The 15,251-nt window shown below is 43.7% G+C and overlaps 1 protein-coding gene across 3 annotated transcripts in view; it reads right to left on the reverse strand.

Moving 5' to 3' along the window:
• The window catches only part of FIRRM (FIGNL1 interacting regulator of recombination and mitosis), a 171,052-nt gene that overhangs the window by 114,777 nt on the left and 41,024 nt on the right, over positions 1 to 15,251 (reverse strand). For all 3 annotated transcript variants that reach the window (XM_075833488.1, XM_075833489.1, XM_075833490.1), the window contains one exon: positions 9,946 to 10,050. In XM_075833488.1, the coding sequence (XP_075689603.1) occupies positions 9,946 to 10,050 (105 nt within the window). The remainder of the gene's footprint in view (positions 1 to 9,945; positions 10,051 to 15,251) is intronic.

The raw sequence follows: 15,251 nt of genomic DNA on the forward strand, positions 1-15,251 counted from the left end.
AGCAAAAACCTGATCTGGAGCAGGGGGATGATAACTTCTTGACTCAAGAGGGAGAGGGCGACTATTGACTGAAAAAAGGCGGCTGCCGTGGAAGACAACAGAGGAGGCGTAGACTGAAGGAACCAGTCGGGTGGCAGGCTGATAAACTCGATTTTGTATACGAGTATAAGACGTCTCAAACCCAAACAACCGAGACATAAGAGAGCCAGACATCCTTAAAGCGCACAAACCAGCCCTCTACCCAAGATTTGAGTTGGAGAATACATTTAGTGGAGGCTTTGCTAACTCAAGCAGTAGCAAAAATCTGACTCAAGGCCAAGCCAGTAGCTTTTAAAAGGTGAACCTAGACTATTCGGCGGTCCAATGAATTTCAGAATGAGGCTGCATCAGCCATGGTAATAGTAGTAGTCTTGAATAGGCATTAGATAGGAAGGTCCACCGATATAGCCCATTTGGAGGAGCTCTCTTCTGGAAAGGGATACATAAGATCCAACCGAGCACTAGGAGAACACTTCTGATCAGGGTTTTTCCATTCCTTGGAACCTACCTCCTCAAACTCTAAAGAAGAAGGAAAGAACTTGTGAGGCCATTTAGGTTGGTGAAAGTAAACCACCTCTGGTGAATGCTCCGGTCTATGACCTGTAGGGTGTCTCCGACTGCTTTAACGAGACTGTCCACTGTAGATGACAGAGCTGGACAAGGAACAGTCCACCAAACGGAGTTGGAAACATACCTGTCAGGGAGGGGAGAAAACTGCAAACTATGGGCAAGGAACTGATGAAATAGGAGATACAGATGGCGCAGAACATGTTTTTTGGGATTGCCATGCAAGGAAGAACTGGATGGAGTGTACAAAGAGGGCTGATCAGAGAGGCGAACAGAATGCCCATCATGGACGGAGTGAGATTACGGAGGTAACCGACAGCCCGGGAAAGGTATTGAGCACATTCAGGTGCGGCCACTTCAGCATTAGGAGTGGGCAATGCAGGGGGTGGCGGATCCATGTATTCTTGGCTTAAGGGCCGGCAGGTAACGCGCAGAGGCGTATACTGACCACATAAAAAATATTAGGCCACAGTTGGAGCAAGCACAATGTGTCATGATGGATGCCTACCGGAAGAGTCTCCTCTGGTGTCTGACATGGCAGTAGAGGGATCAGAGAGAAGACTGTGACAAGGAGTCCACCCAGTTAGCCTTTTGCAGCATTTGTTACTCCCCTTAATAAAAAGGGAGTAATGGCTGCCCAATGTTACCGAGATTCTGGCAGGTAAATATCCCCTAACTTAAAAGTAAGTGGCTTAGAATTAAGTGAGGGGCCATGAAATAAATTATTTTGCCTAAGGGCTGATACTTTCAGATCTCAGTGAGGGTGGAGCGGTCCTAAAGCCAACAGCAGAAGTGCCTAGCAGGAGGTTCTCTGCTCCCGGCTTGTCTGACTGACGAGAGGCCGAGAGTAAAAAGGCATCACGTGAAGCGATTGGATGAAGACAATTAAGTAATGGCTGTGCACCAATCGCTGGAGAGAGGACTGGAGTACTGGGAGGCTAAGATGGCGGCCGGAAAAAGGATGCTGCCATGTGCTGAGTGAAGTTCACGTCAGCGTGTACTGTCTGCCGTCCAGAGGGAGATGTGCCAGAAATGCGAATGGCGCACGCAGGAATTGGAGGGTCCGTCACATAGTGAGGAGGGTGGCTGGGAGGACCGGCCATACCTTACTTACACCTTAGGGAGGGCCACTTTCGCTCCCAATATATAGGACACCAGCAGGGCCATCCCCTCTGTGTGCCATCCTCTGACGAGGTGGGATACTGATGGGGAGATTTAGAAGGGTTATAAGAGGAGGGAAAAATAAAAAAAATTAAAGACATTCTGCTGTACAAGCAGGAGAGTCTGCCTCCAACAGACACAACGCTAAGACATATGATCGGCCAGCACTCCATTCATTTCTATGGAGCTGTAGGAGACAGTGGTACCAGAAGTCCCATAGAAATTAATGGAGCGCTGGTCGAGCATGCGCACCAGCAATCCATTCTCATGGAGAACTTTCGGTCCCCCGTTCTCCTTATCGCTGGGTGTCCCAACGGCCGGACACCCAGTGCCACTCAGGCCACAGACCCGACTCGCCAATCCGTGGAAAGATAAAACATGCCTTATCTTTTCACGGATCACAAACGGGACTTGGGCGGCACAGACCGTCGTGTGCAAGAGCCCTTAGTGTCAAGCCTCCTAGTGGCAACACTATAAACCCAAGGTCTGTGCTCTCCAATAAGACAAACGAGAAATTACAGCACTTTTTCTACACCAGGGTCTGTGTGGAGTAGAGTAGTGATATTTTTTTGCAACTTTATTTTTAAAAAAAGTTGCGTTTCAATGGTTATGAAAATTTGTCACCCTAGCAGAAAAGACACTATTTTGGAGTAAAATGCGCCAAAAAAGGTACAAATACATTAATAAATGTGGGCCCATAGAGTGATCGGGCTTGAGAATGCCATATTGGCAGATCTTTTTTGGGCTCTGTGGTAATAGATTAGAAAACCTTGCTGCAGGATACAGACTAGAAATTGAAACACTAGAGCTCTAACTCCCACTCTCCAAAACGTTATAAAATGTTTTTCTCAATTGAATGATCGTATTTCGACAAGAAATAAAACTTTACTAAATAAAAAAAATATATAAAAATATGAAAAAAATTAAAAAAATGGGCCAAATTCATTACTACTGGTGCACAATTGCAAATTGGATATTGGTATGTAATAATTGCAGAACATTAACCCCTAACGATCGCCCAGCGTCTTTTGACGGCAGGCGGTGCAGGTGCTTAGTCTACAGCGACATCTTTTGGCGTCGCTGTAGAAGAGGCTGATGAGCATTCCTTTGAGCGCTCATCCCCTAAGCAGGAGATGTAAAAAAACAGCCTTCTAAATACAGCTGTTTAACCCTTTGATCGTCGCAGTCTGGGACCGCGGCATGATCAAAGGGAACTCCTCTCTTTGATCACGTGACCGGTTTTCCGATGACAAGATCAAAGAGCAGGGAATCCCTCTGCAGTCAGCCCTGGGGACCTGGCTGTCTGTCCAGTTTGCCTGCTGTTAGTGCACACTATGTGCTGCCCTAACAGCAGCCTGTGTCATAGTGACACAGTGTAATGTATTAGCATACAGGTGTATGCTAATATATTATAAGTAAAAAAAATAGAGTTGTAAATAAAGTTATCCCTTAATTGGATTTAAAAATAAAATAAAAAAAGTTATTATTTTGCATAAAATAATTTTATTGCCCCTACACTAAATAAAAACAAAAAACCTACACATTTTAGGTATCTAAACTACCGTAATAACTTAAAGAATTAATCGAACGGGCTATTTAGCGTGAAAAAAAAACCAAAAACTATGCCAAGAATCACTTTTTCCTATATTCACGCCGTAAAAATATTTTTCTACCCCCAAACTGAAAAAAACAATAGAATTTCTCCCACATAAAACAAGGCCTAATACGGCCAAGTCAATGAAAAAAAAAAATAATAAATAAATAAAAATAATAATTATATATATATATATATATATATATAAATATAAATATTTTATTTCTAGGGATAATAACTGACATGTTACTTGCACACATCAGAATTTCAATAAGGGAGGGAATGTAAGGGTGCTGTCATGATGGATTCCTGGAAATACAATTACCGGTAGGTCTAATTCCTACTTTCCAGTACATCCCTCATGACAGCACCACAGGAGCAATACCAAATTATAATGCTCAGTGCGGGACTACGGATTGGAGGACTTTCCGGCCAAAACTTAAATCCGTATCTGACAGAACATCTAGCCTATACTGTTTGCAAAACGTATGATGGCTTGACCAAGTGGCAACTCTGCAGATTTGGTCCATAGAGGCTTCTCTTCTTTCTGCCCAGGATGCCGAAACTGCCCTCGTTGAATGGGCTCTGATGCCTTGTGGGGCACATAGTCCTTGGGACTTGTAGGCTTCTTGTATGGTAGTTTTTACCCATCTCGCTAGAGAGCCTTTTGAGGCTTTCTTTCCCCTATTCAGGACAAATAGATTTTTATCTGGTCTCCAGGAGGAGGTTCTATCCAGATACTGAAGAATTGTTCGCCTGACATCCAGGCAATGGAATTTTTCTTCTTGTTGGTTTTTAGGATCTGGATAAAAGGAAGGTAGAATTATTTCTTCTTCCCTATGGAAAGCAGTAGATACCTTTGGAATAAAGGAAGGATCCAGCTTTAGAATGATCTTATTCTCTTGTACTTTTAGGTACGGTTCTATGACCGACAGAGATTGGATTTCTCCAATCCTTCTTGCTGAAGTAATAGCGACTAAGAATGCAGCTTTTAGAGTTAAAAAATGCATACTAATCATGTCGAGCGGCTCAAAGGGGGGATCACAAAGAGCCGTTAACACTGCATTCAAATCCCAGGTAGGAACGGATTTCTTTAGGGAAGGTTTCAGTTTAGAGACAGCTTGAGTGAATCTTCTGATCCACCGATGTTCAGCCAAGGGAGTGTTAAAAAAAATTACCAAAGGCTGAAATTTGCACTTTTAAGGTACTAGGGCTAAGCCCTTTTTTTGAATCTCAATTGTAAAAAAATCTAGGATTTTCGCGATGTTGGGAGAAAAGGGGTCTGGTCCTGGGTCTCCATACCAGGAACAGAATTTCTTCCAAATTTTTTGATAGATTTTTGAGGTAACTTCTTTATGACTTGATAAGATAATCGAAATTATCTCATCTGACAGACCGTGGTTTCTAAGGATCTGCCTTTCAGGATCCAGGCTGACAACTTCAGAGTTCCTATTCCCTGAAAGAATAAGGGACCCTGGGAGAGAAGATTCTCCTTGACTGGGAGCATGAAAGGGTCTTCCAACGCTAGGTATTTTACGATTGGAAACCAGCTTCTTTTTGGCCAATAGGGAAGAATAATGAGCTTTGTCAAATCTTCCTGGATTTTTCTGAATACCATTGGTATTAGAGGAAACGGAGGAAAGGCATAGGCCAGATCCATGTCCCAGGGTTGGGACAATGCATCTACTCCCAATGAGTTGTCTGAGATTTAGGGAGAAGAATGTCTCTACTTGGGAGTTTTTCCTTGTGGCAAACCGGTCTATTTGTGGATAACCCCATCTTCGGGTTAAGGACAGAAAGACTTCCCTGTTTAGGGACCATTCTCCAGGTCTACTTTTTCCCGACTCAGGAAATCTGCTGATAGATTCTCTGAGCCCTTTAGGTGGACTGCAGAGACTGATAGGACATTTTCTTCTGCCCAACTAAAAATTTGTGTAGAGAGGGCCTGAAGAAGAGTGTGTCTTGTTCCCCCTTGATGACAGCGGTGTCGTCGTGTTGTCCGATAAAATTTTTATACGCTTCCCTTTTATAATGGGTGAAGCTCTTATAAGTGTCTCCCATACGGATTTTAGTTCTCTGAAGTTTGAGGACATCATCTTCATTTGAACAGGCCATGTGCCCTGAAAGTGCTTGTCTTGGATTACCGACCCCCAGCCGTGTTTGCTGGCATCTGTGGTAATCACCACATAAGGAGAAGTTCTCCAGGGGACTCCCTTATCTATGTTGCTTGTGCAGAGCCACCATAGGAGGGATGATTTCACGGTCTCGGAAATTAAAATTATGGGAGTCCTGTTTTCGATCCCATCGGGACAGGATCAGATTCTGTAAGGGTCTGGAGTGAAATTGACTCCATGCAATAGATTGGATGCAAGACGTCATCATTCCCAACATCCACATACATTCCCTTATGGAACAGGTGTCTTTCCCCCAAAATGTCCTTGCTTCTGTCAGTAGGAGTATTTGTTTCTCTCTTGGGAGGAAGGAATGTTGAAGGGAGGAGTCTAGTAGCACTCCTAAGAAGACCTTCTGTTTTTGGGGAGGAAGACTTGACTTCTGAAAGTTGATTATCCATCCCAATTCCTGTAGTAGGGAAAGAACCTGTGACCGATGACTGTCTAAGATAGACGGAGTATCTGCTGTCAACAAGAAGTCGTCTAGATATGGGATAATTACTATGCCCTGACTTCTTACGAATGCCATGACCTCTGCCATAATTTTTGTAAAAATTCTGGGGGCGGAGGAGATGCCGAAAGGGAGGCAGACAAACTGGAAGTGGAGAATGGAAGGACCGTTCTGAATCGCGAATCTGAGGAATCTCCGATAAGCGGGTGGATAGGAACGTGATAATACGCATCCTTTAAATCGATCGTACACATCGATGCCTCTTCCCTTATTAGAGCAATAGTCGATCTGATAGACTCCATCTTGAATTTTCGATATTTCACCCACTTGTTCAGGACCTTCAGGTTAATTATTGTCCTGTAGGAACCGTTTGGTTTTTTGACTAAGATGATTTTTGAATAGTGGCCTTTGAATTTTTCGTTGTGGGGAACTGGAGTAATTGCTCTCAATTGGAGTAGTTTCTGGACGTCCCGGATAAGGATCTGATGAAGGTCTTTTGCTTGGTACTGGGTTATTAGAAATTTCTCTGGAGGAATAGAGGAAAATTCTATTTTGTACCCTTCTTCTATAATCTTTAGAACCCAGGGGTTCTGGGTTATTCTGGTCCATTTGGGATAAAATTGTAGGAGTCTTCCCCCCACACTCTTGGCGTCATTGCTTTGAGGGCTGAAATGAATTATTGGGGTTAAGGCGATATCCTCGACCCCTTCTTCCTTTGGGGTAACTCCAGCGACCGGACTTCCCTTTCCCGCTGTAGTTCTGTAAGGTAGGTTCCCTCTGTTGGCGAAACCTCCCAAACTGAGGGTTTTTTTTTGGTTTCTCTTCTGGAAACCCCTTTTTCCTATCTGCTGCATTCTCCAGCATGTTATCCAGGAGAGGACCGAACATCAGAGACCCTGTAAACGGGATAGAACACAATTTGTTCTTGGACTTCGTATCGCCTGACCACATTTTGAGCCATAATGCTCTTCTAACAGCATTTGATAGAGCCCCATTCCTGGCAGCAAATCGAATGGACTCCGCTGAAGCGTCTACCAAGAATCCGGTTGCTATCTTTAGTAAGAGTAGAGATTCTAATAGATCTTGTCGTGATGTCTTCATCATCAAATGGGTCTCCAGCTGGTTTAACCATTAGTGTCTTCTGGATAAAAGAGAAGTCTGTTTTTAAACTCTCTTGAAATGAAGAGCCTTTTTTTCTGAATCTTCCCATTCAGTTGTCACTATTCTCTTATTCTCTTGAGATTTTCATTTACCGGAAAAACCTTTGTTTTCTTTTCCGTTAGACCCCCAAACATTTCATCCTGGATGGTATGTGGTTGGTCTTCCGTATTGCCTGGATTAAGGTATCAGACATCTCGGAAGAGAAGACATTTTTTTTCTCTTGAGTGGATGAAGTTGAAGGCAAGAGTTCCTCTCCTTCTAACTCACCCTCCGACAGGTAATAACACTCCTGCTCAGAGTCAGACCCCTGAGAAGGAGGACAATATTTTTGATCCACCTCATCCGTGGTCTTTTTGCCCGGGAGCTTGAGGTAGTTTCTTGGAGGGGCGAGGGAGGCTACTGACTGACACTTCTTCACGAATCATTGCCCTAAGTTCAGACATAAACGTTGGTTGTTCCGCTTTTAGTATTTTTGCAATACAATCCTGACACAATTGTTTCCTATGTGACTGTGGCAATTTTTTTGCACAAGTCGCACATTTTTTAACCTTCTTTTTATCAGTTTGTCTCTGAGAGGAATCTTTATCCTAGAGAAAACAGAAGGTAGGTAAAGTATAGTGTACATACATAAGGAGTCATAACCCTTACCCCAAGGGTAAGACTCACGTGACCCTGGGACATATCTGGAGTTCCGTCAGGACGAGGAAGTTCCATACCGCAACAGGTAACAGGCAATGCAATATGCAATCCACAAAATCAATCCAAGTTAAAGGTATCAGCTCTAACTACATACCTGTGCGTGTCCCTTTAAATGCGGGCGTTTTGAATTTCCCGCCTTCCAAGATGGCCGCGGACCGGAAGTATCCCGCCGTCATTTCCGGTCGCGGTAATTAGTTCAGGTGCAGCCGCTCATAGCCGGCGACTGAGGCTTGCTATGCGGCGCAGCGAGAATACCCTGCCGGTGCGTCCAAACCTATGGAGCTGCCGGTCCCCGCCTGGTCACGCGGCCCGGCCGACGCCTGCTTGGGAATCCCGAACCCCACACGCTACCGGAACCCTGCCTAGGATTCCTCAGGTAGGTGTCTTAGGTTGGGAGCTAAGGGACCTCTCGTTAGAGGGGTGTTAGCCTAGGCTTTAGGGGGAAGAGAAGGGGGGAGTGCACGGACCCCCCGATCTTGCCCCCTGCCCGAGTTTTTTCTCCTGCAGCAACACAGGAGCGACGTCTCTCTGCTCCTGACCCTGTAGGGACAGGAAGAACACTGGCAAGTGGGTGGTGGAAGGGGCCTTTTAACCTCTCTGTCTTCCTGTCCCTATAGAGGTCAATAGGGCAACCTCCTGTGGTGCGGTCATGAGGGATGTACTGGAAATATTGCTGCCTTCTTCCAGAAACAGTACCACTCTGGTCCATTGGCTGCGTCTGGTATCACAGTTACTTTCAAGTAAATAGGGCTGAGCTGCAATACCAGACAGCCCCTGGACAAGATTTGTGCTGCTCTTAGAGGAAAGAATCATGTTTCCTAATTTTATACAACCCCTTTAACTTTTTTTTTTTTTTTTTTGTAACATCACCTGCAATGGGCTCTTCCTTTTTTAACTCCTACATTACCTTTACACATTTTCAATAGATTGCCCAATGCTGACCTCCTGAATCAACCGATGAACAAACCTGTCAAAATCATTATCAGACTTTAAATAAGAAATTTAACTAGAATTCCTCCTGAGCTTATAATAACCTGGGGGGCTTTTTGATGGAATACGACCACGTTTGTGATCGCTCCTGTTCCACAATAACGAGCAAGCCATTTACCTCCAGCTGTCCCTTTTTTGTTTAACCCTTAATTTTTTTCCTCTACCTTTTACTTTGTTACAACCACCCCCCCCCCCCCCCTCTCCCACCCACACACTTACAGGTTCCCTTCTCTTACCTCTCCTAAACGGATAACTGTAGGCCTCGTCACTCGTACTTTCCCAGCTAGTCCACTCACCAATCCCCAATTTCAGCTATCTGATCCGGCTCATCCTTTATGTAGTGCCAGGGTTTTGCTTAAGAAACTGTCACCACATTATAATTGCCCTATCTCCTACATAAGGAGATGGGCGCTATAATGTAGGTGACAGCAGTGCTTTTTATTTAGAAAAACGATCTATTTTTACCAGGTTAGGAACGATATTAGCTTTATGCCAATTAGTTTCTTAATGCCCAAGTGGGCGTGTTTTTACTTTAGACCAAGTGGGCGTTGTACAGAGGAGTATATGACGCTGACCAATCAGCGTCATGCACTTCTCTCCATTCATTTAGTCAGCGCATAGTGACACTGCGTTGTTCACTATGTGCTGTCTTATACTGACATATTAACGTTACTGAAGTGTTTAGACAGTGACTAGACATTCCTTCCAGCCAGGATGCTAGGTCTATTCACAATCCCAGCACTACGGTAACGTTTCTGTGGTTCTTACAGCAGAGCAAAGCGTAATCTCCCTGTAACCTGTCATTTACAGCGTGATCTCACGAGATTACACTTGCTCTGCTGTAAGTACCACAAAAACGTTAACGAAGTGCCGGGATTGTGAATAGACATTTTTGCTTATCTGATCCTTGTTGATCAGATGACTCATTTCTTCCTGCATATGGTTATGTCACTATGTCCACCTTTTACTGGCACTCCCATTGCAAATCCCCAACCCAGTTGTAATTCACGATTTCCATTGTGTAACAACATTTTTGTTTGCATAAATTATATTTATCAAAACAAATTATCAGATGATATGTTGGCAAGTGCACTGATTACTACAATATTTACCTGGAGAATATTCCTTAAGGTGTTCTTCAGTTCAGTATTTTGACTTGATAACTGGGATGCCTGACTTGATATTTCAAATACTAAGTTGTGAAAATGCTTTAAAGCCTAAAAAACAAGCAAACAAATAACCATTGAAAAGCATTTTAAATAATCACCTAAATCAACATCATTCAAAAAGGGACACTTCAGACAGAAAAGGGGTATTTTTTTAAGCTCAATATTTGTGGGGAAAAAAAAAGTTTCTTGAATTTGTGTGTTTTTTTTCCATTTTGACAGTACTATACAATTAAAAATAAATATAAATATTGTACTTATCTACCAGTGGTCATAAAGGGTTAAAAACCCTGAATAAAAAGGACACTAATGTCAGTAAACAATCTGCTCCAAGGGAAAGAGGTTCTCCTAGTGTCATTAGAATAGGTGGATAATTGGAAGACAGAATGACAGATTTATTGTTCTCTAGATAGTACTCACCATAAAATCCTTTTCTCGTTAAGTTCATTGGGGGACACAAAAGACCAGTTTTTTTTTTCTTGCCATTGATCCTAAAGCAGTCCCAGGGGGAAGGGAACAAGAAACATTGCATAATCGGTTGTCTAATCCCATGCTGCCTACAGAACCTAGCGACCGTGTTAAGACTTTAGAGGATGGCATACACACCTGTACAGCAGAGCCCCGATGGTACACCAACCAAGAAGCCCCAACAGAAGTGAAGGAATGAGCCGAAATTCAGAAAGGGTGGGGAGCTCTGCCGCGAAGCAATAGCTTTGAAGGCTGTGCAGCGAGATTACAAGGACAGTTGTGACCACATCGAGATGGTGTCGAGAGAACTCCCCAGAACGGGAAGAAAGCGTAAAAAGGAGAGGACTGCCGCTCAAAGACCAGGTTGAGATACCAAAGAGATGTGGACCTAACACTAAGTGAGCCAATGGGCAGCCCAATGGAGAGAAGTCTGCACGTCAGGGAGGAAACGAAGGCCAATAACCAGATCCGACCCCTGCTGGGGAAAAGATAAAAGACTGAAAAAAAAAAAAAAAAAAAAAAAAAAAAAAGGGAGGACGGGGACTTTCCTCAAAATTTGCGTAAACAAGATTTTCAAGTCCTGCGTAGGATACAGGATGGGGAAAGTCATCTGGCCTTCAATAAGGTTTTGCTGACTCGTCCCGAGAAATTACGGCTGTGATAAAGAATACTATGTCAAACATAGGGACTCCAAATGGCTGGTAGGAGACTGAACCAAAAGAGTTGGTTATATCAGGGAGATGCGTTGGCATAGCCAGATAGATTGGGAGTAAATTTCAGTAAATAAAGGCAAAAAAGTGGCCCTTGGGAATGAATGGAGAGGTGAACCCCTGATGGGGTGCACAACATACCGCCAAGGGAGAAGAATAGGCTCAACCAGCGAAGGGGGATTAATCTCAGGGTGTCAAAATCTCTTGATGAAGCAGAGGAGTGTGCTGCGGAGTGTAGAAGGAAGGATTTGATGTAGTAGAAATCACAGAAGACAATTTACTAATAGGTGTGGAGAGTATCTAGGAGGATTTAAAAGGCTGTCCTGGTTCAGAGCGGGAGGGGGCCAAGACCAGTATATTGTCCAAGAATGGCATGACAGCTTGCAATAACTGCGTAGCCAGTCAAATACAGCATGTAGCACAATTACTCCGCCAGGAAAGGGGCAATGTGCTTTTCTAGAGCTTGCATAACTGCATAGGTAAGTGAAATACAGCATGTAGTGTTAGCACAATTACTCTGCCTAATGCGGCTGCCTGGAGATTGTAATAACTGCGCAGCTAAGTGAGATACAGCATTAGCATAATTACTCCACTTGAGTGAGGCGATAACGTGGCTGTCTGCAGCTTGCAATAGCTGCCTAGCCAAATAAGATACAGCATGTAGCGTTATGACATTTACTTAGACGGGGTAAGGTGGCTGTTTGGTGTTTGCAGTAGCTACAGAGCCATGTCAGATACAGGATTATGCCTGTGCAGCAATGTCAGCTGGACCATCTAGCAGGAAGGGGTAATCTGCAAAACGCTATTAGGCCCTGTTCACGTAGAGTTTTCAGGCACGGATTTTGACGCGGAAATAGCGTTGGAATCCGTGCCAAAAAACCTGAGAAATCATCCCCTTACCACGTCCTTTCTTGTCACCGTTTCCACCTCTGACCTGCAGTTGAAATCAATGGGAGGCAAAAAGAACCTGCAGCGCTTGCTTAAGAGCATTTTTTGCACGTGGTCCGTGCATTAGCTTCAATTGGGGGTGAAAAACGTGGCAAAAAAGCAGAGTCAGGTCAAACTCTGCCTCAAAATTCCTTAAGGAATTCTGAGGCAGATTTTTTTTCTGCTTGCAACAAAACCTTAGTGGGAACAGGGCCTTACTCAGCCTATGGAAGGGATAATGCAACTGCCTGCGTAGCAATGTCCACTACACTGTCTGAGACACATAGGTGGCGAAGGACACAAACGAAAAAAAAATTGCCAGGTTGATCCTATGGGCATGACGAAAGGCATGGATCAACAGAGGGAGACCAGAAGAAGCACCCCATAAAAAGAAGGCCATATATATTCAGCATAGGCCATAAATACCAGATGGGTGGGGGGGCAGACTCTGGGCACCACCGTCGATCAAATGTTTTGAAGGGGCCAGAGCGCTTGTGAAAGCACCGCTTTCCCTACATTCCGGTCAGTGCTCCATACAGTGAAACACCGACACACTAGTGGCGGTTCAGTCTTACAGCCTTCTCTCATCAGGAATTACAGCCATTTTTTTTTTAAATAGCCCCTCGATTTTCACAGGCTCAAAAGTAAATTGGACAAACGAACAGAATTATAAATGTAAGGATTATTTGTAATATTTTGATGTAAATCTCTTGCAGTTAATGAATGCCTGAAGTCTTAAATTCATGGACATTTTCCAGGCCCTTATTGCAGACTCCTTCAGTTGCTGCTTGTTTGTTGGACTTTCGGCCTTCAGTTTGGTCTTCAATAGGTAAAAGGCATGCAAAAATCCGGTTGACGTCATATGACATACTCGGCCATTGAAGAATATTCCATTTCATTGCCTTAACCCATTGTCACGTACACGTACGGGCTCACAGGATGAGCGCTCTCCATACGTAGCGGATGTTGGCTGTGTAATGCAGCCAACACCTCAGTGAAACAGGCGGAAGCAAATATGACTTTGATTCCGCCCGTTTAACCCCTTTGATGCCACAGTCATTAGCGACCGCTGCATCTAAGGTCTTAGAAAGTACGGGGCAGCTGATGGTTGTCATGGCAGCCTAATGAAGACCCCAAGTCTGCCATATTTGTGATCCTATTAAACCCTGTCAGAGCCTGTCAAAGTCACCTTATACTGCAAAACAGGAGTATTGGATTATATAATGCAAGCAAAAAAAAAAAAAAAAGACAGAATTGCTGTTTTATGGTCACCTCAGCTTTCAAAAAAAAATAAATAACAAAAACGGAACAAGTCGTGATCAAAAAGCTGCATGTACCCTAAAATGGTACCAATAAGAACTACAGCTCTCAAACTGCCCAATCGATGCAAAAATAAAATAAATAAAAGTTATGGCTCTCAGAAACATGGCGTCAAAGCAAATTTTTTTTAACAAATAGTTTGATTAATGTAAAAAAAATATAAAAAATTTTGTATTTCCGTAATCGTATCAACCCGTAGTATTAAGTTAACATGTCATTTTTACCGTATCATGAATGCCGTAAAAATTAAACCCAAAAAACAATGGCGGTATTGGTGTTTTTTGCCCATTTCATCCCAAAGAGTATATTTTTTCAGTTTATACATTTAATCTAAATATTCATGGAACATTCAACAAAAGCAAATCTGTGAGGCACCGTCCTCAGTTTTTCAGCATTTGACTGAATCGGAATAGAAAAGTATAAGTCATACTAGGGTTGCACAATGCATCGAAATACCAATATTATTTCGATGCCGTACACCCCCAAACAGTTCAATACCGTTAATTCATAGATGTTTATACTAAGCATATTGTAACACATGAATGTAGTTAGAGTGGGGCTGCGTTCGTGTAATACAGCCATTGCCCCACTCCTGACAAGTGTTTCCTCGCGGTCAGCATGAGGTGATGCGGCCGGCGCTGCACTAATGAGCGATGACACTAAAGACAAAGAACATGGCGGGCGCACTGCAAAACACCCCCATCTTGTCTACAGCGCTGGTGCCGCCGCTCATTAGTGCAGCGCCGGCAGCATCACATCATGCTGACCGCGCGCATACTTGTCAGGAGCGGGGCAACGGCTGTATTACGCAAACACAGCCCCGCTCCAACGGTGGAGATCAGAGAAACCACTGATCTCCACCGCTATTCCCTTGAATGACACGATCAAAGCTGACCGCAGAATTCAAGAGGAAAATGAGAAGTGAGGATGCCCGGTATTCCCGGTGACACGATCGAGGGGCATAGCATATATGGGCAGAAAGCCCAGGGTCCACTGAAGGACCCCAGGGCTGTCTTACCAAATTTCCTATTGTTCGGACATATTTAGGTATGTCCGAACTGCTTCCGGACGAAGGCATCCGCCAAAATGCGCGTCGGACTCAGGCGTCTCCCCTGTGCAGGATCATGAACCCTGGTATGTACCTCCATTTGTACAGGCATTAGCTCTACATTTTCTAGGCCTGTTTACTTCTGTTGTCTGGCCTCATAGTTCGCTGCCTGTGTCTTACATGTCTGCCATACAAATGTGCAGTGCAGTGGTTCTTTGACCTGCACTAGCACTTTATATTGCCCTGGTATCTACACTTATACTCCTCACCTTGCGCATGCCAGGCACAGTCAGCGTGCCTTTACGTATTTTCATCCATATGTCTGTATATCTCCATTTATGCATGTTCATACCTTGATTACACTTTGTGTACTGCATAGGTTGACGCCTTCTTTTCATTGTGTGACTCATCTTTTTAATGTTTTGTATCGATCTTTAAATAAAAAGATTTTTTATTACTTATCACGTCTGTGCTAGTATTGATTCCTTTTGTTTGTAGGTTTTCCAATACGTCTTCGGTCAATGCACCAAGTTATGCTTGGTTTTACATATGTGGATGTTTCTAGCGATAAATATGCTGAATATATATGTTGTATACATTACATCATCGCATATAGAGATAATCCTCTAGCTCCTCATGTGTACAAATTGGCTGTGCAGTTAACCAGCAGCCCAGAATATGAGGTAAATCGAGCAAATACTGCCCGTAAGGAGGGTCCAGGGTCATTAACCCCTTAACGCACCGGTACGTCCTGCATTGAAGTACTTTAAGGCACAGGG

Source organism: Rhinoderma darwinii, chromosome 7 (assembly GCF_050947455.1).
Source record: "Rhinoderma darwinii isolate aRhiDar2 chromosome 7, aRhiDar2.hap1, whole genome shotgun sequence".
NCBI lineage: Eukaryota > Metazoa > Chordata > Amphibia > Anura > Rhinodermatidae > Rhinoderma > Rhinoderma darwinii.